This window comes from Dama dama, chromosome 10 (genome assembly GCF_033118175.1).
Source record: "Dama dama isolate Ldn47 chromosome 10, ASM3311817v1, whole genome shotgun sequence".
Taxonomy (NCBI): domain Eukaryota; kingdom Metazoa; phylum Chordata; class Mammalia; order Artiodactyla; family Cervidae; genus Dama; species Dama dama.
Window position 1 is genome coordinate 4,711,338 of NC_083690.1, and position 27,568 is coordinate 4,738,905.

General features: G+C 46.7%; 3 protein-coding genes across 13 annotated transcripts in view; 1 reads left to right on the forward strand and 2 right to left on the reverse strand.

Moving 5' to 3' along the window:
- On the forward strand, nt 1–27,309 carry DNASE1 (deoxyribonuclease 1). Of its 11 annotated transcripts, XM_061152726.1 has the most exons (10): nt 1–153; nt 17,605–18,022; nt 18,277–18,353; nt 19,042–19,263; nt 24,771–24,918; nt 25,491–25,574; nt 26,073–26,185; nt 26,266–26,420; nt 26,757–26,853; nt 26,973–27,309. In XM_061152726.1, exons 4-10 carry the CDS (start codon nt 19,159–19,161, stop codon nt 27,018–27,020), a joined length of 750 nt encoding a protein of 249 aa, XP_061008709.1. In that variant the 5' UTR covers nt 1–153; nt 17,605–18,022; nt 18,277–18,353; nt 19,042–19,158; the 3' UTR covers nt 27,021–27,309. The 11 variants fall into 11 exon arrangements, with proteins under 11 accessions (XP_061008709.1, XP_061008708.1, XP_061008707.1 ...); XM_061152725.1 differs by lacking the exon at nt 18,277–18,353; XM_061152724.1 differs by lacking the exon at nt 18,277–18,353 and having other exon boundaries at nt 19,135–19,263.
- LOC133064002 (cytochrome c oxidase subunit NDUFA4) lies at nt 14,685–15,203 on the reverse strand. Its single transcript, XM_061153944.1, has one exon. It carries the CDS (start codon nt 15,079–15,081, stop codon nt 14,833–14,835), a length of 249 nt encoding a protein of 82 aa, XP_061009927.1. The 5' UTR covers nt 15,082–15,203; the 3' UTR covers nt 14,685–14,832.
- The window catches only part of TRAP1 (TNF receptor associated protein 1), a 50,380-nt gene continuing 50,067 nt past the window's right edge, over nt 27,256–27,568 (reverse strand). The window contains exon 18 of the mRNA XM_061152710.1: nt 27,256–27,504. Coding sequence (XP_061008693.1) covers nt 27,403–27,504 — 102 coding nt within the window. The 3' untranslated portion in view covers nt 27,256–27,402. The remainder of the gene's footprint in view (nt 27,505–27,568) is intronic.

The following is a 27,568-nucleotide window of genomic DNA, read 5'->3' on the forward strand; positions in this document are numbered from 1 at the left end:
CGTCCCATCCTCCTTTGCGGCCGGGGCGCGCGACTGAGAGCGTTCTTCTAGCGCGCCGGGCAGGGCCAGGCGGAGCGCGGCGCCCGAGGACCGTGTGGCTGAGGTTGTAGGCGGCTCCCGGCGAAGTCTACTAAGTGTTGAGGAAGAGTCGAGGTGAGTTTCGGGCTCCGCCGCAGTTTGAAGTTGAAGTTTGGGTGCACCACGGTTTACACAGGAAATGTATGCGGGTTCACCGGCGGCCCCTCAGAGCGCATCTGAGTCAGGAGCCGACAGATAAACGGGGGCGCCAGACCGGGGGCGGGAGCCAAGGGACCGAGCGCGGGCTTCCTCCTGGAGACGCTTGGAAGCAGGTTGACGCCTGAGGGGCAGGTTTCCCCGTGCGGGCGGGGGCCGAGGTGAGGCGATGCCCACCCTCTCCAGGCTTCCAGGTGCACGTTGTTAGGATTTGAGGGGCTCGTGAAGCCGGAGAGGTTCGCCGCGGACTGAAGTCTGAGAGACCTTGTAAGTCGTATTAAGGGTTCGAATTTCCACTTGGGGTCCTTGGGAGCCGACATAGATACTGTTTTTAAAGGAGTTTCTAGTTGCAGTGTAAAAGTTGATCTGGAGAGGCAAGCCTGAAGGCTCGTTAGGAGGAGGCTGTGGTGATGCAGGCGAGAAATGAGGGCAGCCTGGATTTAGGAGTTGAAGTCGGGGGAAAGGAGAAATATTGAGGCGTTTGAATTGCTGTGACCATATTAGTTGTTAATACTTGTGGGTTTCTGGAAAAGAATTTCTAGGTTTCTGGCCTGAGCATCTGAGTAGAACGTGGTTTCAGTTACTGAAGTAACGAATACACAAGGAGGAGTTTTGTTGGGAAACTGATACAGTTAGGTTTTTTTTTTTAAGTTATAATTTACAGATCATAAAATTCACTCTCAGAGTGTTGGTTATTAGTATATTCACAAGGTTGTGGAACCGTCACTTCAGTTTCAGTTGCTCAGTCGTGTCCGACTCTTTGTGACCCCGAGGACTGCAGCCCGCCAGGCTTCCTTGCTTATCACCAACTCCGGGAGCTTACTCAAACTCATGTCCGTCCAGTCGGTGATGCCATCCAACCATCTCATCCTCTGACGTCCCCTTCTCCTCCCACCTTCATTCTTTCCCAGCATCAGGGTCTTTTCCAGTGAGTCAGTCCTTCACATCAGGTGGCCCAAGGATTGGAGTTTCAGCTTCAGCCTCAGTCCTTCCAATCCTTTAGGATTGACTGGTTGGATCTTCTTACACTCCAGAGGACTCTCAAGAGTCTTCTTCAACACCACAGTTCAAAAGCATCAGTTCTTTGGTGCTCGGCTTTCTTTATGGTCCAACTCTCATATCTATGCATGACTACTGGAAAAACCATATTTTTTACTAGACGGACCTTTGTCGGCAAAGTAATGTCTCTGCTTTTTAATATGCTGTCTAGGTTGGTCATAGCTTTTCTTCCAAGGAGTGTCTTTTCATTTCATGGCTGCAGTCACCATCTGCAGTGATTTTGGAGCCCAAGAAAATAAAGTCTGTCACTGTTTCCATTGTTTCCCCATCTATTTGCCATGAAGTGATGGGACCAGATGCCATGATCTTAGTTTTCTGAATGTTGAGTTTTAAGCCAGCTTTTTCACTCTCTTTCACTTTCATCAGGAGGCTCTTTAGTTAGTTGTTCTTCCCTTTCTGCCGTAAGGGTGGCCTCATCTGCGTATCTGAGGTTATTGATGTTTCTCCCAGCAATCTTGATTCCAGCTTGTGCTTCATCCCACCCAATATTTCACATGATATATTCTGCATATAAGTTAAATAAGCAGAGTGACAATATACACCCTTGACACACTTCTTTCCCCATTTGGAACTAGTCTGTTGTTCCATGTCCAGTTCTAACTGTTGCTTCTTGACCTGCATACAAATTTCTCAGGAGGCAGGAACCGTCATTACAATCCAATTCTGGAACATTTTATAACCCCAAATAGAAAGCTGTGTACCCATGAGCCTCATTCCCCTTTACTCTCTCCCTTGGAAACCACCAATCTACTTTCCTTTTATGCATTTGCCTGTTGTGTATATGTTATGTAAATTGTATCATATAAGCCTTCTCTCTGGCTTCTAATGAATGTAGTGTTTTTCAGGGTCATCTATGTAGCATGAATCAATTAATTTCTTTTGAAGGCGGGATAATATTTCCTTGTATGTATATACCTTGTATGGATATGCCACATTGTATTTATCCATTTATCAGTTGTTTCCGCGTTTAGGCTACTATAACTAATGGCCATGTGAACATTTCATGTATGTATGTGTGTGTTTTTAGTACTCTTGGGTTTGTACCTAAGAGTGTGATTGCTGGGTCATACTGCATTTAGTTCTGAGTGTTGAGATTCAAATGCGAATGGGGCTTTCAAGAACTTCCTCCATATGAAGGAGTTAGGAGGTGGTATTTAATGTCGGCTTTTGGAAACCTAAGTTAGTTTGTAATATAGGTTCCAATTGAATTAGTTAAGTAGACAGCACAAATGTGGTAGCAGTGGAGTGTCTCATTTGTACTAGAGGGATTTTGATTTGTAAGAGGTGACTGGGTGACAAGGAGAAGCCAGGGCCATTGAAAGAAAAATCTATTAATTTCCAGAGACGAGAGGGCATGTCATGCCACACAGGGAAGGTTTTGGTCAGGAGTCAGAAGCAGGAATGAGAGGAAAGCCTAGGTCCGGAGCCTTATTCCCTGAAAAAGGCAAGGCAAAGCAGGATAGAGGATTTAGGACTGGCTAGTTTGAATAAACCCCATGGACTTTGGGCTATGGGCTTCCCTGATAGCTCAGTTGGTAAAGAATTTGCCTGCAATGCAGGAGACCCTGGTTCGATTCCTGGGTCGGGAAGATACCCTGGAGAAGGGATAGGCTACCCACTCCAGTATTCTGGCCTGGAAAATTCCATGGACTGTATTGGTCTATAGAGATGATCTCTAGTTGCTTGGCACTTGGCCTGGGATGATCAGGGCAGGGGCAATATTGACTTTATCTTTGAGAGATAAACGAGTTGATGAATTTGCATATAAGAGACTGCTCCCTAGTAAATTGATTACTATTATTGGGAATTAGCTAGTCCTGGAAAGGATAGTCTCCCCCTCCCCCTAGCAAGATTTTTAAGATGGCAAAACATCATACTATACTGGGGAAAAAATCATAAATGCATGGGAACATGGCTGGGATGATGTGAAGGAAGGACAATTGTGAAGCTGTTGCATATTTTTTTCATTTAGGATTTAAATCTCTTGGAAGCCTGGGAAAGAACCCCCCGCCCCCTGCCTTTCTCTCTTCTGCCGCCTGCTCAAGTCTGGCCATATTATTCTTTAAAGCAAAATGAGTTATCAAAGTGTAGTTTCGAGAAGGGAGTATTCCTTAACCTTAGCTTTTCAACTTATTTACCTGTGGAATATTTTAAACTGGAATGCTTGGACACCACCCTTAGACCTGCTAAATTAGTCTTGGATAGGTTTCCCAACCTGTCATTTGAAAGTTTCACAGATGATTCTTACCGTCTCCAAGCTAGAGACTGATGGTAACTACATTTAGCCAATACCTACTGAGCAAATCCTATTGGCTAAACATAAAAGAGATGCCAAAAACTGAGCGAGGAGGTGATTGGAATTTAGGGTTAGACATGATTCCTCCCTTCAAGGAACAAAGTTCTGGGGCAGATTTTTCTTTGACCCAAGGTGAACCATGGGAGCCGCCTTGACCTGGACTTGATTGTGACTTAGCTCTAGCAGAAGCTCTGAGGTTCACAGTCTCCCACTGAAATGAGGCAGGAGTCCCCCAGTGTGACTAAGCTGAGGGACAGTGTCCAAAAACAATGTTACTGGGTCCCTGTTAGTTCAGTGGTAATACTTTGTGTTTGTTCCCTGCCAGCATTTGTGGCAGAACTTTACTGCCAGGGACATGAAAGGACATTTAATATATTAAAAGTCAGAATTGTCCTTGTGTTTGATAAACTTTACAGGGTATATCAGAAAGAGAGCAAGTGCAGAAGTGTGTGGGAAAATGTAGACACAATGAAAGGAGTGGTATTCCAAGGAGAGGCTGTTTTCCAAGCCCATAGGAGTAGCTAATTTTGGGATCTAGAGGAAACAGGCGAAGGTTGAATATGCTATGATTATCACTTTCTTACCCTCCTGGAATATGTTCCTTTTTGGAAACTGTGACATCCTCCACTGAGTTACTGTTTTAAACAGTTCTGTGAAAGAAGTGAAAGGCTCTTTTCCCGGGTCTGTGGTTTGGTTATAAATCCCCAAACCTACATTGCTCCCTCTCATTTATCTTGTCAGGGGCTGGGGAGAGGGCAGAACAAGGGAAGAGTTGTCTGTATTCTCAGTTCTTTGATCATATAAGCTTTTTAAAATTTCATTTATTTAGGGTGCGCTGGGTCTTTGCAGCACACAGGCTCTTCATTGCTCTGCGCAGGCTGTCTCTAGTTGTGGTGAGCAGGGGATGCTCATTTCAGTGACTTCTTTTGGAACCTGGGCTCTAGGGCACATGGGCTCAGTATGTGGCACACTTGCAGCGTGTGGGATCCTAGTTTGTGGACCAGGTATTGAACCTGTGTCCCTTGCATTGGCAGGTGAATTCCCAACCCCTGGACCACCAGGAAGTCCCCATATAAGGTTTTATTTACTGTTGTATAATCCTGTGTGCTGCACTGCCAAAATTGTTGAAATCCAGAGGGGAAATGATTGCTTTACATGTCAAAAGTATACAAAAGTCATCCTAGGTTATACTGCATTTCTGTCTACCATTGCTATCTTTTTGTGTGATACATGTTTCTATTAATTTTGCTGGATGAATTTAAGGGGAGATTCCATGCAGATGTACTGGCCTCAATGCAAAACAACATTTTCCTTAATAAAGTTGATAATTTTGATGTTAAAATTAGGTCAGATCATTTTCCACATAATATTGTTAAGATGACAATACTCCCCCAAGTAATGTACAGATCAGTGTAATACTTGACAAAATGCCAATATTCTTTTTTCAGAAGTGGAAAAACTGATCTTGAAGTTCATATGAAGTTCATATTAAGAGGTCCTAAATAGCCAAAACAATCTTAAAAAAGAACAAAGTTGGGGGATGATTTCGAAATTTACAGCAGAGCTACGGTTATCAAAACTTTGCTACTGACATAAGAACAGAAATACAGAGCAGTGGAATAGAACTAAATGCCCAGAAATAAACCTATGCATCATGGACATTTGATTTTGACAAGGATTCCAAAACCATTCAGTGGGGAAAGAATAATCTCTTGAATGAATGGTGGTAGGACAACAGAATATACACATGCAAAATATACACAAATTAACTCAAAACAGATCAAAGACCTAAATCTAAGAGTGAAACCATAAAACTCTTAGAAGAAAACAGATAAATTCTCATGACCTTGGATTTGACCGTTAGTTTTTAGATAGAGCACTAAAAATACAAAAAACAACAAAAGAAAAAAAATCCATAAATTGGATTTCATCAAAATTTAAAGCTTTTTTGCATCAAAGAACACTGTCAAGAGAGGGGAAAGACAACCCACAGAATGGAAGAAAACATTTTAAAATCATATATCTGATAAGAATCTAGTATCCATAATACACAAAGAACTCTTACCACTCCACAACAAAAAGGAACAACCCGATTAGAAAATGGGTGCAGAACTTGAATAGACATTTTTCTAAAGAAGATATACAAATTACAAATGGCTCACAGCATATAGAAAGATGCTCACATCATTAGTCATTTGAGAAATACAAATCAAAACCACAGTCAGATACCACTTCTCACCCACTAGGACAGCCATCAAAAAAAAAAAAAAAAAGTCAAGACCTCCAAAATAGAAAATAAATGTTGGTGAGAATGTGGAGCAATTGGAACCCTCGTGCATTCCTAGAGGTCCAAAATGGTGCAGCTGCTGTGGAAACCAGTTTGGTGGTTCCTTAACAGGGTGAACATAGAATTACCATGTGACCCAGTTATTCTGTTCTTTGGTGTTTGCTCAGAACTAGAAAAAAAAAAAAGGTGTTAAATCAAAAACATGTACTCCTGCTCACAATAGCCGAAAAGTAGAAACAACTCAAATGCTCATCAGTGGATGCATGGATGAACAAAATATGGAATATACATGTGATATATATAATGGAATACATGTTACAGTGTATATTTGCTTATTTTTGATGTTTATACTAATAGATCTTTTAATTAAATTAAAAGTTTGCCCAGTTGATGCAATAAGAATCAACTGTCAATTCTTAGGAGAAAGCACTAATGATTGAAGGCCAATTCTTCAATTTAAAAGATTTATTGTGACATGTATTTCTAAGAAAATAAGTAGTTTAAAGAATGTTCATAAATAAAAGTGTATCTACCATCCAGCCTAAGAAATAGAGCATTATCTTCAGTGTTTTAAAATTCTAATTTCCATTTGTTGCCTTCGTATTTCATCAGGTTAGTAGAATGGTAATAAATATGCAGAAAACTTAAGAATATGACTTTCCAAAAATTCACATGTCATATTGTCACATGATGTCACATTCATTCGGTCATATTATTTATCACGTCATTAAGTCACATTCATGTGACTGGGTAACATTTTCAGAGATTGAAAGCTCCATGTGATTAGTAAAGGAACCTTTAATTTTGAACCTGAACTGGGCCCAAATAAACACTGAATTTTGGTTTTGATTTGCATTTCTCTAATAATGAGTGAGGTTGAGCATCTTTTCATGTGTTTGTTATCCATCTGTATGTCTTCTTTGGAGAAATGTCTGTTTAGTTCTTTGGCCCATTTTTTGATTGGGTCATTTATTTTTCTGGAATTGAGCTGCAGGAGTTGCTTGTATATTTTTGAGATTAATCATGCAAACTAGTACAGCCGCTATGGAAAACAGTGTGGAGATTTCTTAAAAAACTGGAAATAGAACTGCCATATGACCCAGCAATCCCACTTCTGGGCATACACACTGAGGAAACCAGATCTGAAAGAGACACGTGCACCCCAATGTTCATCGCAGCACTGTTTATAATAGCCAGAACATGGAAGCAACCTAGATGCCCATCAGCAGATGAATGGATAAGGAAGCTGTGGTACATATACACCATGGAATATTACTCAGCCGTTAAAAAGAATTCATTTGAACCAGTCCTAATGAGATGGATGAAACTGGAGCCCCTTATACAGAGTGAAGTAAGCCAGAAAGATAAAGAACATTACAGCATACTAACACATATATATGGAATTTAGAAAGATGGTAACGATAACCCCATATGCAAAACAGAAAAAGAGGCACAGAAATACAGAACAGACTTTTGAACTCTTTGGGAGAATGTGAGGGTGGGATATTTCAAAAGAACAGCATGTATACTATCTATGGTGAAACAGATCACCAGCCCAGGTGGGATGCATGAGACAAGTGCTCGGACCTGGTGCACTGGGAAGACCCAGAGGAACTGGGTGGAGAGGGAGGTGGGAGGGGGGATCGGGATGGGGAATACGTGTAAATCTATGGCTGATTCATATCAATGTATGACCAAAAAAAAAATAATAATAATTAAAAAAAAAAAAAAAAAACTAAAAATAGAACCACCATATGACTCAGCAATTCCATTCCTGAGGGCATGCATGCTAAGTCGCTTCAGTCGTGTCTGACCCTTTGTGACCCTATGGACTGTGGCCCACCAGGCTCCTCTATCCAAGGAATTCTCCAGGCAAGAATACTGGAGTGGGTTGCCATTTCCTTCTCCACCATTCCTGGGTTTGTATCCAAAGAAAATAAAAACACTAATTCAAAAGCATACATACAAAAAAAAAAAAAAAACCACTGAATTTTCCTCTAGGAAGAAAAGAACATTTATGAGTTATGTCCTAGGCACCTTCTTTGACCTTTTCCAACCATTATGTCGTATTCATCTTTTTTAAAAAATATTTATATATTTATTTATTTGGCTGCACCAGGTCTTAGTTACAACATGTTAACTTTTTTGGTTACAACGTGTGGAATCTAGTGCCCTGAACAGGGATTGAACCTGGAACCCCTGCCTTGGTAACATGGAGTCTTAACCACTGGGCCACCAGGGAAGACCCTTATATGACTTCTCAGTTTCTCAATCTACATCTTTCCCCTCAGTTGCTTTATTTTCCTTATAATGTATCTGCTGAAGGACATTAGATGGTTGATTTGTGGAGTTTTCCACAGATTTGGGTTTTGCTTATTAGCATATTTGTAGTATCGCTTGACATGTTGCTCTGTCTTATGTAATTCCTGCAAATTTCCAGCTGGATCCAGAGACTTTATAGTCTTGCCAATAGATTAAATCCTAGTCTCATAGATTATTTATTTATCAGAAGGCTTATAATGTGGTTTTTGATCTCTTTTTAAATGACAGTAGCCCTCCATGCTCAGTGCCTAGACTTTTGCTTCATTTGAAATTGTATAATGGTCATATTTGCTAAGTCGACTGCACAATAACAACAAGAAGTGGTGATATTCTAATTATAACTTTGGTTTCCTATATCGTCTGGAATAATTTTGTAAGGACAGCCTTATTTACTAGTATTTGGGTTCTTTGTGCTGTAGTTCATATAGGCAAGGCAGGATAAATCTTTGATTATTTTTTTATCCAGTTTTCAAAGTAATGAATTGGTTCTCTGTCATTCTCAGAGGGTTACCAGTTAGTTTTCTTTTTAAAATTTTGTTGTTGTTCAGTTGCTAAGTTGTGTCTGACTCTTTGCGACCCCATGGACTGTAGCACACCAGGCTGCCCTGTCCTTCTGTGTCTCCTGGAGTTTGCTCAGATTCATGTCCATTGAGTTGGTGATGCTGTCTAACCATCTCATCCTCTGCCACCCCCTTCACCTTTTGCTTTCAGCCTTTCCCTTTCAACCTTTCCCAGCATCAGGGTCTTTTCCAGTGAGTCAACTCATCAATCAGGTGGCCAACATATTGGAGCTTCAGCATCAGTCCTTCCAATAAGTATCCAGGTTTGGTTTCCTTTAGGATTGACTGGTTTGATCTTGCAGTCCAAGGGTCCCTGAAGAGTCTTCTCCAGCATCACGATTTGAAAGCATCATTTCTTCAGCACTCAGGCTTCCTTATGGTGCAATTCTAACATATGTATGTGATTACTGGAAAAACCGTTCCCTTTTCCAGGGGATTTTCCCAACCCAGAGATTGAACCCGGGCCTCTTGCATTGCAGGCAGATTCTTTACCAGCTGAGCCTTAAGGGTTTCCCTGGTGGGAAAACTCCTGGCTGTTCCTCATGAGTTAGTGGTTATTGTGTTTGCCCTCTTGTTCCTTCTGCTTTAATGTTTATTTCTGAAATGAGTTTTTCCTTTTGTTTCTAATTCTTAAATTGTCTCTTCATTTCTGAATTTTTGAAAACCTGAGTTATGATGTTCGTTCATGGCTTATATAATATTCTTAGTGATTTTAAGCTTATTTTGAAGTAGTATATTACACTTTTGATCCATTTTTTGAGCGTGTCCTCCTCCTGACATGCTGTTTTGTTTGCAGGGATGTTATTTTGCTCTTCAATTTCTTTTTTTCTTACAGTAACATTATATGGTGTTTCACTTCATTATACTTTTCTGTTGCTCATTTTTGGGTATATTCATTTTTCCTGAACTGTTACAGGGAAGCTTGATTCAGATAGCTTTCCTTTCTTTTCAGAGCTCTCTCTTCTGGTGTGTTCAGGCAATGTTAAAAAGAAAAACAGTGACTTTCTGAGATTTTAGTTTTGTTTCCCTTGCCCACTTTTATCTGGACTCTCTCTTTTTTTTCATCTTTATTGTCTCCTTCCTGCCCTGTTTTTTATTCCATTGCCAGTAGTTTCTTCTCAGTGTGGGGCCCTTCTTGGACAGAGGCCCTGGTGAGTCAATTTTGAGAAGTCATAGATGCTAGACCCTTCTAGGCCTTTCCACTGGCCCCTTGCATATATACTGCAGATTGGAGTAGGCAAAATCATTCCCAGTTTCAGTGGCTTTTCTTAAAATGGCTCAGTATACTTTTTGGTGAACACTTGTTGATTATTTGGGTTTTTCATCATCTCAGATTTATTGTGACATGCTGTTATTTACCTCTGCTTTCTCTAACATGGGCACTTAACACACGTGGGGTATGGCTATATATCTACCTATATTGGACACTGTGTTGTAGGTATACAAAATAAATCTACCTGTGTTTTGGGGCCTCAGGTTCTTGCAGATACTTTTTCATCTGTTTTTGTTGTAAATGTTTCATAAGCATTTGTTTTTCAGATCTGTGTTATGTAGTGATTTGGGAAGAACCAGAATGTATGAAAGGACTTACCTGGTAGCTCAGAAGGTAAATAATCTGCCTGCAATGTGGGAGACCCTGGTTCGATCCCTTGGTTGGGAAGACCCCCTGTAGAAGGAGATGGCAGCCTACTCCAATATTCTTGCCTGGCAAAATCCCATGGACAGAAGAGCCTAGCGGGCTAGTCCATGGGGTTGCAAAGAGTCGGACATGACTGAGTGACTAACACTCAGAATGTATGTGGCCACTACAGCCATTTTTAGAGCCCAAGTATTGATCTTTCAATGCACTGTTATTTCAAGTTGCACGTATAATTCTTAAAGGAATGTCTTGCACCTGTGTTCATTGAGTTTGGCTTGTAGGGTTTTTTTATGTGCTATTTATTATTGTTTATTTCAGGGTTATAATAAGTGCCCCCACAGAACTTCCATGGATTTGGAGGGCCATTGTCCCATGGCCTGTTCAGTTCCATCTGTATTAAAGTAGTCAAGAGGCCCATCCAGGTCAGGAGACAAGCCCCATGCTGGTCCTAATAGTTGAATATTATCCCAGATTATTTGTTGGATTGGCCAGACCCACTTTGATACAATCTCAGTATCTTTCCAGGCTGACGCCTATCCTTTGCTTTCCTTCTACAGGAGAACTCCCTCTAACCTGCTTATTGTAGTTACTAAATTATTTTCCTCTGAATCCCATTTCTCATTAAAATTGAATTAATTTCATTTCATGATGTCTGGACTGGCAACTCTTTCCCCTGAGGCCCATTTCTGTCTTATGGGCCTTGTTTATCCACCAACCATGTTCTTGCCATTGTGTGCAATGGTCTAAGCACAGTTAGGATACCCAAACTGCTCTACCAGCTAATCCTACAAAATTTTGGTTTCTTTAAAGGAATAGGTTATAAAGTCAGTGTTCGATATTTTTATAACCCTAGGATGGCTCCCCCCAGCTTGTGCTGTTCCCTCATTGTCTCTTGTAAACTAGCCAGCATATGGTTTTTGTTGTTGTTCAGTCGTGTCTGACTCTTTGCAACCCCTTGGCATACTCTTTGCAACCCTTGCAGCATGCCAGGCTTCCCTGTCCTTCACTGTCTCCTGGAGTTTGCTCATACTCATGTCCATTGAGTTGATGATGCCATCCAACCATCTCATCCTCTATTGCCCCCTTCTCCTCCTGCCCTCAATCTTTCCCAGCATCAGGATCTTTTCCAATGAGGTGGCTCTTTGCATCAGGTGACTAAAGTATTGGAATTTCAGCTTTAGCATCAGTCCTTCTGATGAATATTCAGGGTTGATTTCCTTTAGGATTGATTGATTTGATCTCCTTGCAGTCCAAGGGACTCTGAAGAATATTCTCCAGCACCACAGTTGGAAAGCATCAATTCTTCAGCACTCAGCCTTCTTTATGGTCCAGCTCTCACATTCATACATGACTACTGGAAAAGCCATTAGCTTTGACCTAAATGGACTTCTGTTGGCAAAGTGATATTTCTGCTTTTTAGTATGCTGTCTAGGTTTGACATGGCTTTCCTTCCAAGGAGCAAGTCTTTTATTTTATTTTTTTTGCAAGTGTCTTTTAATTTCATGGCTGCAGTCACCCCACCGTGATTTTGGAGTGGTAACCTGCTCTCCACTGTTACTGCTGAGCCGTCTGTGGGAGAGGGAAGGCAGCAGCCTGGGGTCCACTCAGCTCGCCTCTGGTGTGGATCTGCCACGTCGTGAGCTGGGATGAGCATGGTCAGGGCCCCAGTACTCTCATAACACCCAGCCCAAGAGAGGGCGTCTCTCCCATGAGTTAGGGGCTGGGCAGAATACGGGAGCCCCGCCCTCCCTTGATCACACTTAGATGGTGTGTGTGAGTATGTGTGTGTTAGTCGCTCAGTCATGTCTGACTCTTTGTGACCCCATGGACTGTAGCCTGCCAGGCTCCTCCGTCCATGGAATTTTCCAGGCAAGGATACTGGAGTGGGTTGTCATTTCCTTCTCCAGGGGATCTCCCCGACCCAGGGATCGAACCTGGATCTCCTACATTGCAAGCAAATGCTGTACCCTCTTAGCTACCAGAGAAACAGGCAACTAGGCTTTTCAGATTGCCTTCTTTCACTTAGTAATGTGCATTTAAGGTTCTTGTGTTCATGTGTCTGTCTCTCAGACTTGGGAACAGTGGTTTGCCCTGTGTCCTCCTCGTTATGGATCCAAGAAAAGGTGTTGATTTTCAGTCAGTTCAGCTTTTTACTGCTTGTCAGGACAGAGTGGTGACTTCCAATCTCCTTGCATGTGAAACTAGAAACCAGAAGTTGACTCTTGTCAGTTAATCTTGTATTTCCAACCTTGTCATAGTAATTTATTATTTCAAGGGGGTTTTTTTGTTGTTAATTATTCGGTATTTTCTACATAGATAATTCATGTCATCTATGTATAAAGATTAATTTATTTCTTCCTTTTTGATCTGTGTAACGTTTATCTCCTTTTCTTGTCGTATTACCTAGGACTTCCAGTATGATGATGCATGGGAGTGGTAAAAATAGATATTCTTACCTTCTTCCTGATCTTAGTGAGAAAGCATCTAATTTCTCCCATTAAGTATACTGTTAGCTGTATGGTTTTTCATTGTGATAAAATATATGTAATATAAAATTCACAATTTTAACCATTTTTAAGTGTACAGTTCAGTGACATTAAATGCTTTCATGTTGTTGTACAACCATCACCATTACCCACACACTGTCCATTTTCAGAACTTTCTCATCATTCTGTTCTTTTGGGTACCTTGGAGTGAAGTTGCTGGATCATAGTAATTCTGTTTAATTTTTTTGAGGAATCTCAATACTGTCTTCCACTGTGGCTGTACCATTTTGCATCCCTGTCAGTGGTGCATAAGGATTCCAGTTTCTCCACATCCTTATAAAACAACAATTTTAAAATATAGTTGCCATTCTAATGTGAAGATAGTGAAAGTTCATCACAGTTTTGATTTGCAGTTCACTGCTGATTAATGATAGTTGTCATTTTTCATGTGCTTATTGATCATTTGCTTATCTTTGGAGAAATGCCTGTTCAAGTCCTTTGCCCATTACAAAAAGTTTTTTTCTTTTCCCATTTAAAAAATTTGGTGGTTTGATTTTTGTTGTTGAGTTGTAGGAGTTCTCTATATATTCTGAATATCAGACTCTAATGGGATAAATGATTTCCAGGTATTTTCTCCCATTTTGTGGTTGACTTTTCACTTTTGTGATAGGTCCTTTGCACAAAAGTTTCTAATTTTAATGAAATCCAATTTAGCTGTATTTTGTTTTGTTGGTGATTTTGGTGTAATATCCAAGAAATCACTGCCAGTCCCAAAGCTGTGCAGTTTGTGTGTCTGTCTTTATGCTAGTATCACACTGTTTTGATTACTGTAGCTTTGTACAAAGTTTTGAAATCAGGGAGTGTGAGACTTCCAACTTCGTCCTTTTTCAAGGTGGTTTTGAATACTTCGGCGGGGTTGGGGGGGTTCCTTTGATATTCCATATAGAAAACCATAAGATAGGTTTTTCTATTTCTGTGAAAAAAAAGTCACTGAGATTTTGGTAGGGATTGCACAAATGGGTAGATCACTTTGGGTAGTGCTAACATCTTATTAAATCTTCCAACCCATGAAAGTAAGAGGTCTTTCTGTGTATTCATGTGTTCTTTGTAATTCCTTTCAGCAATGATGCATACTTTTCAGTGTGTTAAGTCTTTCACTTTCTTGATTAAGTTTATTCCCAAGTATTTTAAATCTTTTTGATGCTATTGTAAGTGGAATTGTTTTCTTAATTTCCTTTTAGGATTGTTCATTGTTAGTGTGTAGAAATACAACTGGACTCTATTTTTCTTTTCTTTGTTTATTGATGCTATACTCTTTTTATTATTTCCTTTCTCCTGCTAGCTTTGTTTTAGTTTGCTCTTATTTCCTTAAGGTGTAAGTTAGACTATTGCTTTGATACTTTTCTTCTTTTTTAATGTAAACATTTTAGCTATAAATTTCCTTTTTAGCACTGCTTTTGCTGCATCCCAAAAGTCTGGTGTGTGTGTGTTTTCATTGGTCTCAGTGTGTTTTCTAATTTTTCTTGTGATTTCCTTTTTGACCTATTGGTTGTATGAGAGCATGTTGTTTAACTCCCATATATTTGTGGATTTTCCAGTTTTATTTATCCATTCACTCTTCAGTGGACATCTAGGTTGCTTCCATGTCCTGACTATTGTAAATAGTGCTGCAGTGAACACTGGGGTACATGTCTTTTTGAATTGTGGTTTTGTCAGGGTGTATGCCCAGTAGTAGGATTTCTGGTTCATAGGATAGTTTTAGTCTTAGTTTCTTTCTTTTTTTTTTTTTCAAGTTTCAGACTATTTATTCATCAGTGTAAACCCCAATACAATACACCAACATGATTCCGTGCATTTAGAGGGGAAATATTTCCTGGTTAAGTGGAAAATTGTGCGGATGGCTTCTGGAAGACCTTCATTCTAAGCAGCTTTAAGTGAAATTATTTCATTTAGAAGTCTGGACCTTCTTTCTTCAGTTTGCTGTAATCTACGTTCACAGAATAGAACTTGTACTGATCATTAGGACCTAGTTTGTTCCAGGGTTCTGGGTTATTCTTTCTGTCCCAACTGACATCGGGATTGAACAATGCCAGGCGTGTGACATACAGTGCTGCTCCAGTCCCTCCTGCTCCAATAAATATGAAGAGGGGGATCAAGCTAGGATGCTTCTTGGCCTGACCGATGATCTGGCGGAGCATGGTTGCGATAGAGGCCTCGAGCCCAAACCGAGAGAAAAACTAAGCCGCAAGGCCGGAGATTAAGCACTCACCGCACCTGTGAGGAGCGGACGTCCAAAGTCACTCTAGTCTTAGTTTCTTAAGTAATCTTCCTACTGTTCTGCATAGTGGCTGTATCAATTTACCTTCCCACCAACCACATCCTCTCATTTACTGTTTGTAGATTTTTTTGATGATGACCATTTTGACTGGTGTGAGATGATACCCTCATTGTAGTTTTGATTTGCATTTCTTTGATAATGACTGGCTGATGTTGAGCATCTTTTCATGTGTTGATTAGCCTTTAGTTGATTTTTTTGTAGTGATACATTTTTGTGTACATTTTTGTAGTGGTCATATGGGAAAGGAGTACATCAAGGCTGTATATTGTCACCCTGCTTATTTAACTTATATGCAGTGTACATCATGTGAAATAACCAGGCTGGATGAAGCAGAAGCTTCATTTCTGGGAGAAATATCAATAATCTCAGATATGCAGATGATACCACCCTTATGGCAGAAAATGAAGAACTAAAGAGCCTCCTTGTCCTTTTTCTGGGATTCCAACTCATGTACATTGGATTGATTGTCAGTATCTGATGCCTTTTTTTCTCTATGCCCTTTATTTGAACAGTTTTCAGTTGCCGTTTTTGAGTTGTATGATCTTTTTCAGTGTTGATCTGATGTTCATCCCAGACTGTGTGTTTTTGCATTTCAGATATTATCATCATCTCTAGAAGTTCCACTTAAGCCTTTTTATAGTTTCCATTTCTCTCATTATGGTCATATTTCCTCTACTTTCCTGAGTATATGAAGCATGTCCTTGTCTGGTCATTCCTTTATATCTGTTACTTCTAGGTCAGTTGCTATTGATTGCTTTTTCTTATGGCCATAAGTCATATTTTCTTCTTTTTCACATGCCTTGTCTATCCACCTTTCATTGCCTGCTTGTGATAGTGGAGCATTACCCCCCTTGCCAGCTAGCCTGATACCAACCTTTTTCATTGGAGGGGCTGAAGGAGAAAGAGCCTGTGTCCTGGTGCTTTGCGCTTTGCTCATTCCTGTTCTGTGACATCGGCTTAGCCCTAGAGAGCTTCTGTGGCACCTTCTCAGGCAGTGTCCTAGCTACCAATTCAGCAGCACTTGCCTGAGTGCTAGTGATGAGGCTGTTTATATATTTGGAAAGGGACAGGCACTGCCAGGCATGTTCCGTGGGTACCCGAGTTGGTCTCCTGCAGCTTTCTGGTGAGAGTTCATCAGCACCTCCACCCTGGTAGCTTTACAGAACTCTCTGCAGACAGCTTCCTGGCTGACTGTGTTGGCAGCGTCTCAGATGCTTCAGCCTGGTGAGCTTCACTGTCCTGTAAACTGCTGTCTCCCAGCCCTGAATCCTCCCTGCACCCTAGAGTATTTTATACCTTTTGGTTCATTTTAGTCAGTTCTTATAAATAGTTAATAGCTCTTTAACTTCCCTTGTTTAAAATACCTTGTGGTTTCTGTCCCCTGACCAATAGACCTGGCCATTTCCTTATTGGATACTGGACATTATGTATTTATGTTGTTTTGTTATATTCCTTCAAATAGTATTTATCTTGGTCTGGCATGCAGTTAAATTCCATGTCATCAGTTGATCCTTTAGAGAACTGCTCCTGAGCTGTGTTAGGGTGATCCAGAGCTGCCTTTGGTGTACAGATAATTTGGCCTCATTACTGAGGACGAAGCCCTTCTGGGGATGCCAGCCAGTACTGTGTGAATGAGGGAGCTGTTCCGTGGTGGTCTGTGGGGGCACAGTTGATCCCCATTCCTGTGTGAGCTCAGGAGGTGGTTCTGTCTGCTCCTTTCCAGGGATTCTTGTTCCAGCCTCCTCACAGTTTTTCTCAGACAGGTGCAAACTTGTCTTTAGCTGAAGACTTGAGGGGGTGCTCTGTAGGTCCTGGAGCTCTGCTTGCTTTTCAGCCCCTGCTCCCCAACATTCTGTCCCACACGTTCCAGCCCCCAGGCCTCCCTGACCTCCCAGGGAGACACTCCTCACTCATGGGCAGCTGGGTCTCTGTTTCCCTTCCCTGTGCTGTAGCCTGGAAACCACATCGGCTGTGGCTGGTCATAGAGCCCAGAGCTCCCTGGAGGTCCAGTGGGGAAAACTTGGCACTGGCCCTGCCATGGCCCTGGGTTCACTCCCTGGTCAGGGAACTAAGATCCAGCGAGCTGCGTGAGTGCCCTGCACGTGCCCTCCCACCCCAAACCATTGGGCCCACTGTCTTGGTTTCCCTTCTCTCTCGGATCCTTGTCTTGCACTTATCCAGTGGCTGAGAACACATCACACCACCTCTTGCCTGGTTTTCTCATTGTTTAGGGGCCTCTCTTACTCTGTCTTGAAAAAAGTGAGTAAAGCACACAAATGAAACGGCCTGTCAGGAGCTTGATGAAATTTCAGGACAGCTAGGTGTCCTGTCGCTCAGCTGACTGACATTATTAACACTCCCTTTTTTCTTCTTTTTAAACTAGTCGCGTGTGAGTGGGACCAGGGAGATGGCACAGGCTGAGAGGAAATGACGTGGTGTCGTTCCCGCAGCACATTTGCATTTTACCAGCTTCCTGTGCTGTGTCATTTGTGGGCTGAGGCTCCTGCGAAGATCGATGTCTCCTCATGGGAGCCCAAGTGAGGAAACAACCAGTTATCAAGGCATTTGCGCAGGCCTCCTCTATGGCCTGCTACGACTTCAGCAGTCTTTGGACAGTGTGGACCCAGACCGACAAGGCCACCCACCTCAGGCCACTCTGACTTTGGCCCGAGTGAGCCGGACTGGACTCATTCCTGGTCTCATGAGGTCATCGCTGCTCCTGCCTGAGACCCTGTCCCTTGACTGTGACTCTGCCTTTATGCAGGCCCTGGGGGAAGGTGTCTGGAAAGCCAGCCTCACAGGTAAGTGGACGTGTTTTTGAAGCTGGTATAGACATGGGGTGAGATCAGTGCCACTGACCAGAGCCCTGCAGTTCCCGAGGAGGCGGACATCTCTGCCAGGCTGAGGAGCCTGGCCCTGTGCAGAAGCCTGCTCCTTTACTCAGTCACCTGGGAGGGCCACGCGGGGTTCCTCTTGTGTGAGATGCTCACACTTAAATGGGCACAACCAGAGCAGCTGAAGAGGTTGGAGCATCTAAAGCCCTGGTTCTGTCCAGCAGGCCCCTGACTGACCTTCATCTCTTCACTCAGCCGGGCCTCAGTGAGCACCTGCTGTGGATCAGGCCGTGCCCAGGTGCGGGACTCAGGCCCGGTGGGATGAGGCTGACCGTACACTGTGTTAGATGTGACTGGTGGGCAGAAGAAAGTGAGCAGGGTGAAGGAGACAGTAGTGGGACAAAGCCTGCTGCTGAGTAGGATGCTGTGGTGGGGTGGCGTCTGGGCAGAGGCTCGAGTCAAGGGAGGGACAAGCCCTGTGTCTGGGGGTGGAGGAGCAGTGCAGAGGCCCTGATGCAGGAGCCCCTTTGGACAACTGTGTTGAAACCGTCAGTGTGAAACACCCTAGTGTCTGTAGAGAAGCCCCATGGCTGGTCCCGGGTGGGAAGCACAGCAGGTACTTAGAGTTTTCAGAAAATAGCATCGCCCACCTGGCCAAGGGGGCAGAGTCCCCAGAGAGGAAACAGGCCTGGAGCTGGCCGCCTGCAGGCCCCAAGGCTTCTTCTCTGAGCGAGGCGGTAAACCTCAGCTCAGGACAGGTGCTGCCATTCTCTGAGGAGCTTCAGGACAGCCTTATAGAATACAGCATTGCTGTGTCCTTGCCCTGTACCATCTTCACCTTTAGGACTGGGGTAATGAGAACAAGTACTCTAGGTTTCAAACAGGATACAGAGATCTTTAGTCCCAGAGACTTGGTTGGGCAGAGAGTGTGGTCTAGTTTCCTTATGATCATCTCTCGTTGGCTTGCATTTCTCTTGCGTTTTTAGCTCAGAGATGTCCATGCACAGCCTGCTGGTCAGACCAGCTTGCCTAGTTACCCACCACAGCCTCCAGCTGTCTACCTCAATGACGCATTCCAGGTAACACACAGACTGCTTCTGGCTATGGAGTTGCTCACAGCAGACCAGTCCTGCCGAGGACTCAAGGCACCTGCTCAAAGGACTGGAGCGCCACCCTGGGGCCCGCAACGCAGAGGGGAGCTTGAAGAGGTGAGTCTCCCTCCTACACTGGCCTCTCTCTTGGGAGCTGGGCAGGGGCACCTGCCAAGAGGCAGAGAACCAGGTAATCTTGTGGGGTTGGGGAGACTGAACTCTGGGGGCTTGGGAGCTGTGGAGACAGTGGGACTCGAGGGTGGAGATCCCTGAGAGGGAGGAGGCCAGAGACGCAGAGGGTGCGTACGGAGCAGAGCTGGGTCTTTGGCCGTTTCGTGGTGCCAGGGGAGAGCGGAGGGCCTGGCAGGAGCAACAGCCCTAAAAATGCCAGTCTCTCCGCTCGGACCTTGGGTGGCCGGCCCCTCTGCTGCCCCGTGGAGGGAGACACCGTCCCAGTCCTCTCCTTTGTCACACACAGTGCCTGACTCTGCGTCTAGTCACTACTTACACTGGTAAAAGGGACAGAAAGGAAAGAGTGAGAGACCCACAGAAGATTAAGATGCTGGAGTTGGCAGACAGAGTTTAAAATAACCAATTAATATTGAAATTGGTAAGATGGAGAGTTTCACAGAGAATTAGAATTCATAAAAGGTTGAAAATTCTAAAAGAGGAAAGTACAATAACAAATTTAAAATTCAGTTAGGTGGATTTAAAAGTAGATGAGAGACAGCTGAAGAAAGGACCAGTGAACTGGAAGATAAATCAGTAGAAAATCTCTCTGCAGACCTTGCCATGACCAGCTCATACTATCCACACTGTCCTGGACTCTGAACCTTCTGGAGACCTGTTGGATGGGGGGAGAGCCTGTTGAGGAAGCGTTCTGTGCTTGGGAGAGACTGAGGGGGCTTGGGGATTTGGGGGACGCTTTTCACTCAACTTTGTTGGAAATGTTACTCACTGGGAGTCTAGTCAGTGGAGCTCCGTGACTCTAGTTAAATCTTTCAGGGCCTCAGGCATCAGGAATCTGAACCTGTTTGTTCATGGGCTCAGGCTTAAGGTATGCCAGTCTTCACAGCACACACCGTGGAAAATGCCTCTGGTGGGATGAAGGGCCAGGAGAGGCCTGTCTGTGACATGCAGAAGGCGAGCACGTTGGCACTCAGGCCGGTGGGCCACGGGGCCCAGGTGTGGCCTGTGGCAGTGACGCAGCGGGCACTGGTGTAGCTGGTGAGGGGGCAAGGTCAGGGCTGTGCTGAGCATGACTCTGAAACTGTTGTGGGTTATAGCACTTCATACACATGCCATTCTGAGAACCTTTCCATCCTGGGTTAATGGTTTCCTTATAATGAACAGAAATAAATTCATGAGGGACGGTGAGCTAAGGTGGGGTCATGGGCCAAGGCCAGTGGCTGAGCTGAGTGATGACTGCTGACCCACACTGTCTGTCGGACACCGATTAGAGCGGTGTCCCAGCAGAGACACTGACCATCTCGAGTAAAGGATGGAAGCCCCTTTGTCCTCCAGAGTGCTCTGTCTTGGGGCCAGTGAACACCCCTCTTGAGGGGAGAGAAGGAATCCAGGTCAGGTCTGGCTGAGGGTGGGCACAGCAGCCGCTGGCTCCTGGGAGCTTCTGATCAGTTCATGCCAAGCGTCCGGGAGCCGCCTGGACGCCCTGCAGTGTCCCCTGTGCTTCAGGACAGGCGGCCTTGCCGGGTTCTCTGGGGGGTCCGTGAGGAGGGGACGTCCTCTCGTGTGGGAGGTAGGGGGCAGGAGGTGACAGGGCAGGTGAGCACAGGGCCTCTGCCCTTCAGGCATCTTTCAGGGATGAGACGGACGAGGTCCCTGCTCCTGTGCAGCTTGTGTTCTATTAATAGTGCAGAGGCTGGCCTTCAGTGAGCATAAGCAGGTAGGAGCAAACACACTAAAACAAAGAAAACCAGTGATAAGGGTCACGGAAAAGGGACACTGGGACCATGCTAGTGGCAGGGTCAGGTGGGGGAGGGCGACCTCCCTGAGGAGGCGCGTGAGCGGAACCTGGGCGGCCCTGGGGCAGAGCGGGGCCCTGAGCTCACATCGCCCAGCCCCTGGTGGGTGCCTGTTTTCCCCTTAAGGACAGGAGGAACCCATGACAGATTCTAAGCCGGGGAGTAGGGTGATCTGATTCACAAGATGTGTGGGTGCTGTGTGGAGACTGGACTGTGGGGAGAGTTTCTGGGAGTGGGGAGACCAGTGGGCGGGTTTGCTTGTGTTTGGGGAAGGACAGGCACGGGCGAACCAGAGTGGGTGGAGCTGAGGAAAAGCAGGGACCCCAGGGAGCCTGAGGCGTCCGGCATCTGGGCAGGTGGGGCCATCGTGGGAGGGGGCGCCCCCATTGTGTGTGTTAGACCTAGAGGTCCAAGGGACCCTCAGGCCGAAGAAGTAACAGGTTCATTTTTAAATCGTTAAGTCCAAACAGTTTAAGTACAGTATTTATATCCTAACAACTTATAATAGACATTTGGAAAATAATGTAAACATAAAATTTTTTCATTGCATTTTTAAGTAGCCGTAATTTCTTAGGAGTGGAACATTTGCCTGTCAGGCTCTTCTTGAATTTTGGAATCAGACTGGACATGGTCACCCTTGTTGCCTTTTCCATGTCGACTTACACAGTAATTGCCTTTTCAGTAACTGCCAGAAACCTAGCTTTGCAGACATGAAATTACACAAAGCAATGTAGCAAGATGTCATGTTGAAACGCTGGAGTGTCGAGAGATGTTTAGTATCACAGTTTTCCCCAAAAGTAAAACGCATCCTGCCGTGCCGGCAGCTCCGCTGTGGGCTCCTCCGGGCACTGCTGCTCTGCGCCCTTCTTTTCCCTGGGTCTGTGGGCCTTCTGTCTCCTGGGCCACATGTTGGTGTGCAGGTCGTACCCCTCCACCCCAAGTTCTTGGGGGCGCTCACTGGGTCTTTTTTTTTTTTTTTTACTGCACTGGATCTTAGTTAGCATGCAGGATCTTTTAGTTTTGGCATGTGGGATCTTGTTCCCTGACTAGGGATCAAACCTGGACCCTCTACATGGGGCGTGTGGAGTCTTAGCTACTAGACCACCAGGGAAGTGATGGTGTAGGATAGGATGAAGTTTTAAGATGTGAGATGATCTTTTTGTTCTATCTGTTGATCCTTAATACAGACTTTATTTAGAGTTGAAGATATTGAGGTTCAAAGTGGTCGAAGGTGCAGTGGGTGAGCCTGGACTGGGCCCCACACCCCTGACTCTTGGCTGGGCTCTTCCCGGGCTGTGCTGCCTGCCTCTCTGTGGGCCTAACTTAGGGCTGCTGGTGTGGCCGTGGAGCTGGGCACTTGGTGCAAGTGAGGCCATAGTTGGGACCTTTTTTCTGGCAGGTTGGTGAGGGAGGGCAGCTCTTTGGCACATAAGGGGCAGTGTTTGGTCGATGGGGGAACAGGGGTGCCAACAGGTGCCTGTGTCCCTGCAAACTGGGGAGCGGGGTCCAGGTACCCTCCGTATGAGCCACGGCCGTGCCACCTACTGGTTTATCCTCATGCTCCTCTCAGAGAGCTTCACCTGCGTGTCCAGGCGAAGTCCATGGAAGAGAGTTCAAGGCACCTATTCTGGATGCATTGATGGTCTTGGTTAGTGGTTAGAATCTTCATTTTGATCCTCTTGCAGTCTTGGAGATTTTAAACAGGAGAGTCAGCAATCAGATCTTTGCAAAAGGCTGCAGGGGGGCTCCTGGCAGCCTGAGGGCAAGGCCACGTGACCCTGCATTGTAGGTGCCATTTCGAGGAGCTGACTAGCATTCCTGCTGACCGCCAGAGCTGTCCGTCAGCATGTTCTCATTACTTTAGGGGGTTCTGGTCTTGGTTTACTTTGAGTTGTTTTTAATCCTGTGTCCTCCTCCTTCATGACCAGCTCACCACACCCATGACACTTCTGTGATTTTGACCTTGGTCCTTGAAGACTGCTCTTCTCAGGCTGCTCCTGCTCCCTGAAGCCCAGTCCCCATAGCCCTGCACACACCCCCCACACGCCCGCCACTGCAAGGCCCTTCCATTCCAGGGAGGGACCCAGCCTTCCTACTTGCAGGGCTATCGTTGGTGACCACCGCCTCTCCCTAACGGGGCAGAGCCCCCATTGATGGGGTGATGGGCTGAATGATGCCACCCTCCCTCCGATATTTCCGTGTCCTAATCCCTGGAAACATCACATGGCGAAAAAGGATCTCACGATACGGAGATGGTCCCAGGTTATCTGGGAGGACCCTACACTCACTCACCTCCTTCTCTGAGGGTGAAAGAATCGACATGGAAGGCAATGAAGTGGTGCAGCCACAGCCAAGGACACCAGGAGCCTCCGGAAGCTGAAGGGGGCGGAAGGGCCTCCCAGGACCTCCAGAGGGTGTGCAGCCTGTGACAGTTTGATTTCAGCTCAGTGCAGTCATTTGGATCTCTGGCCTCTAAAATTAGTAGAGAATAAGTTTCTATAGTTTTAAGCCATGAAGTTTGTGGTGACTTGTTGCAGCAGCCACAGGAAGTGAATACAAATGGGAAGGCAAAGGATTCCAAGAAGAAATGACTGGACTCAAGGCCTGGCAGACCCCGATCTGCTGCCTGACCGTGTTCTTGTGACTTACTCCTGTCACCTGCGCCTGCACACACAGGCTCTCCGTTGCTAGCAGTTAAGGTGGGCTCTGCAGCCCCTGCCCCTTCCTGGTGCCCACCGCCCTGAAGCCCCCACAGGGAAAGATCAGGAAGCGGGGCTGGGGTTGGGGGGAGAGGGGTTTCTGGAACAGAGCCGCCACCATGGGCTCCATTCGCAACAGGGACAGTCGGGCTTTGTGCCGGCGCCGAGGTCACCTCAGATCCTGCAGCTGGAGTGTCGCTGGCGCCCCGCCCTGCAGGTCACCTGCTCCCCATCCCTGGGAGAGCAACATGTGCAAAAGCCAGAGAGCCTTTGGCTATATGGAATGACTTTAAAATCAAGTGCAAATATCATCAGGTGCTTTTTACGGAGGCAAGGGACCTGTGCCTCTCAAAATAAACATGTGGCAGTCACCCACCCGCTGAGAAAGGCACACAGGCAGGGCCATTGTTCCGTGTCCTCCAGGTGATGCCCTGGGAAAGGGCACAGCTGCCTGAGCCTTTAAAACCCCAGGGGGGACAGACATTGCTGTGTGGAGTTGCGGCAGCTCCCGCTTGCGTTTCTTAGCCACTTCGTGAGTATTTTTTAAGCAGCCAGAGGAGAGAACTAGTACTGAAGAATACCAATTCTTGGCAGAATTCCTTACGAAAGGTTTCAGGTGAGTGTGCCTGGTGCTCCAAGGGCTGGGTGACTTGTGCTCATAGGAGGTGGACGCCCGACCGCGAGAACCCTGGCCAGTCCCGTGGAGGGGGTATCTGGAGCGTGAAGTGCAGTGAGCTGGCACTACACTGCCAGGGGCTTCCTGGGCTGGCGACCCTCGCGGAGCTCATCTGCTGGCGGCTGAGGGGTGAGGAGATCTAGGGCCCATTACGTGGTCCTTGGCACCTGGCTCTCGCCCTGGCTGTTTGTCCAGCTGGGCTCAGGGAGGAAAGGGGGCCCAGTCTGCCCCCCAGCCCACACGTGGCTCTGCCTTCTGCTCCAGGATGAGGGGCACCAGGCTGACCGGGCTGCTGCTCGCCCTGGCTGGCCTGCTGCAGCTGGGCCTGTCCCTGGAGATAGCAGCCTTCAACATCCGCACCTTTGGGGAGACCAAGATGTCCAACGCTACACTCTCCAGCTACATTGTGCGGGTAAGTCCAGCTCTGTCCCCAGGGCCCTCAGGGTGGGGAAGCTGGAGGTGGGCTGTCTTAACAGGCCCTGGGAATCCTGGGCCAGTGGTCAGTCCTGAGGGTGACTGGCAGTGGTGGTGATGGGGGGCATCAAGGTCTCAGCCCACCTGTCAGTCAGGGGGACAGGCCCTTGTTACTGCCGTGGCGTCCACGGCTGGTGTTAGGGTCCCAGGCCAGGCTGTGACAGGGAGTGTCCGGGGCGGGGGCAGCAGCTCAGCCAGCTTGGACGCCGCGGTCTCCGCCTGCCTGCTTAGCAGCACTGTGGCCTTGTCCCCAGATCGTGAGTCGTTATGACATCGTCCTCATCCAGGAGGTCAGAGACAGCCACCTGGTGGCCGTGGGGAAGCTGCTGGACCGTCTTAACCAGTGGGTGAAGTGGGGTCCCAGGAGGCCTGGGGGGAGGGGGATGATGACGACTGTCTCTTCCTGGGCACAGTGCCAGGTCAGCCCGGCTGCAGGGACACGGGTGTGGGGTACCCTGGGACTCGCCCCACCACCGATTCCTGACTGGGATGTTTGTCTCCTCAATCTAGGGATGACCCGAACAACTACCACTACGTGGTCAGTGAGCCGCTGGGCCGCAACAGCTACAAGGAGCGCTACCTCTTTGTGTTCAGGTAACGCTGCAGGCCTCCACCTCATGGGCTCACAGGAGGCTGCAATGTGGCCTAGAGTCCGTGTGCCCCTCCCCTCAGGTTTGGGGGCAAGAACTGGGGCCCCCAGAGCAGGGGTCTGAGCTGCGCTGTGCCCCTCGAGGCTCACAGCCCATGCAGAGGCAGGAGGCCTTGGCGGGAGCTCCTTGCTAGTGGGTCTGCGTGGTGCCTGAGCCCAGGCTGACCACCCTCCGGCCTGGCCTTCTGCAGACCCAACAAGGTGTCCGTGCTGGACACCTACCAGTACGACGATGGCTGCGAGTCCTGCGGGAACGACAGCTTCAGCCGGGAGCCCGCTGTGGTCAAGTTCTCATCCCCTTCCACCAGTGAGTGCGCCTGTCCTGTGCTGCACCCCACAGCCCCTTTGGTCTCACACTGAAGTTACTCAGGAAGACGTCCACCCTCGGGGGGTGTCTCAGTTGTTCTCCACCCCAGCCAACACCCGCTCTGCTGTCTCCACAGAGGTCAAGGAGTTTGCTATTGTTGCCCTGCACTCGGCCCCATCGGACGCAGTGGCTGAGATTAACTCTCTCTACGACGTCTACCTGGATGTCCGGCAGAAGTGGGACTTGAATGTGAGTCCCCCCACATCCCCGCCTTGGGCTGTGGGGGCCCCCATCGTGCCCTGGGCCAACCCGTGGCTGTCTCCTGGCAGGACATCATGTTGATGGGCGATTTCAACGCTGACTGCAGCTACGTGACCTCCTCGCAGTGGTCATCCATCCGCCTGCGCACGAGCTCCGCCTTCCAGTGGCTGATTCCTGACAGTGCTGACACCACGGCTACGTCCACAAACTGCGCCTATGACCGGTGAGCAGGGTGCTGCTGCCACTAGCTTCAGAAGTGCTTCCCAAGACCGGACACTCACCCTCCTGACTTAGGAAAGGCATTTCTTAGTTTTGGGTTGGAGCACATTTAGGGAGCACACGACCCTGGCAGATACGGAGGTTGGTCAGTGGTACACAGTTTGGGGCAACATTGAGCTGGGGCCCGACTGACTCCATGGTGGCATTGAAGCGCGGTTGGGGTTGTGTGACATTCAGCAGACCCAGAGGAGCTGGGGGGGACAGGCCAGGACCCAAGGTGCAAGTGCAGAGTGTTACACCCTGGGCTCAAGGGGACTTTCTCTTATGTCTTCTGCTATAGGATCGTGGTCGCAGGGTCTTTGCTCCAGAGTTCTGTGGTTCCTGGCTCGGCTGCTCCCTTTGATTTCCAAGCTGCATATGGATTGAGCAATGAGATGGTAAGTGTCTGTCCTGGACACCCTGCTTTTTTTTGTTGACTTGAGAAAACCACCTCAGGCACACGACCATAGACGACTAGGTGTCTGGGGTCCCTGTGCTCACTGCCGTCTTCCCACAGGCCCTGGCCATCAGTGACCATTACCCGGTGGAGGTGACACTGACATAAGTCCATCCTGGGGTCTACGACCTCTGCCTCACGCCAGGAGCTGAAGACAGCTGACTCGTTGTCACAGTTAAGAGCAGAGGGTGGAGCTTAAGGAACCCAGTGCCTTCCCTCCCCCGTGAACCCCCAACCACCCCGCAGCAGCTGGAATTTGAGGAGAGCACCTGACCCCCTTCCATTATAAGTGTGGCGGTTCTGTCACCAGAGCAGCCCATCTTCTCAGTTGGGAAAGAAAGTCTAAAACTAAGAAATGCCTTTTAATTTAAATAAAGCTCAAAAGGGGGTGTTGTCATTTGCGCCAGTCGTTGCTGTGTGTGCCTACTCCGTAGTGACTGGCTGCAGGCTGCCTTGCCCACGGTTGTGTCTGTCCCCGCGTCCGCAGCCATCAGTGTCGCTCCAGGGCCTTGACAAGCAGGTGGTTCAGGCGTCCAACCATGGGTCGAGGGTCGTCGACAAGTCCCGCTGTGATCATGGCGTTCTCGTAGATCTGAAAAGCAGGACAGCACCTTGTTAGTGGGAGGGGGAACGAGGCCTGGGTCCAACCCAGGGAC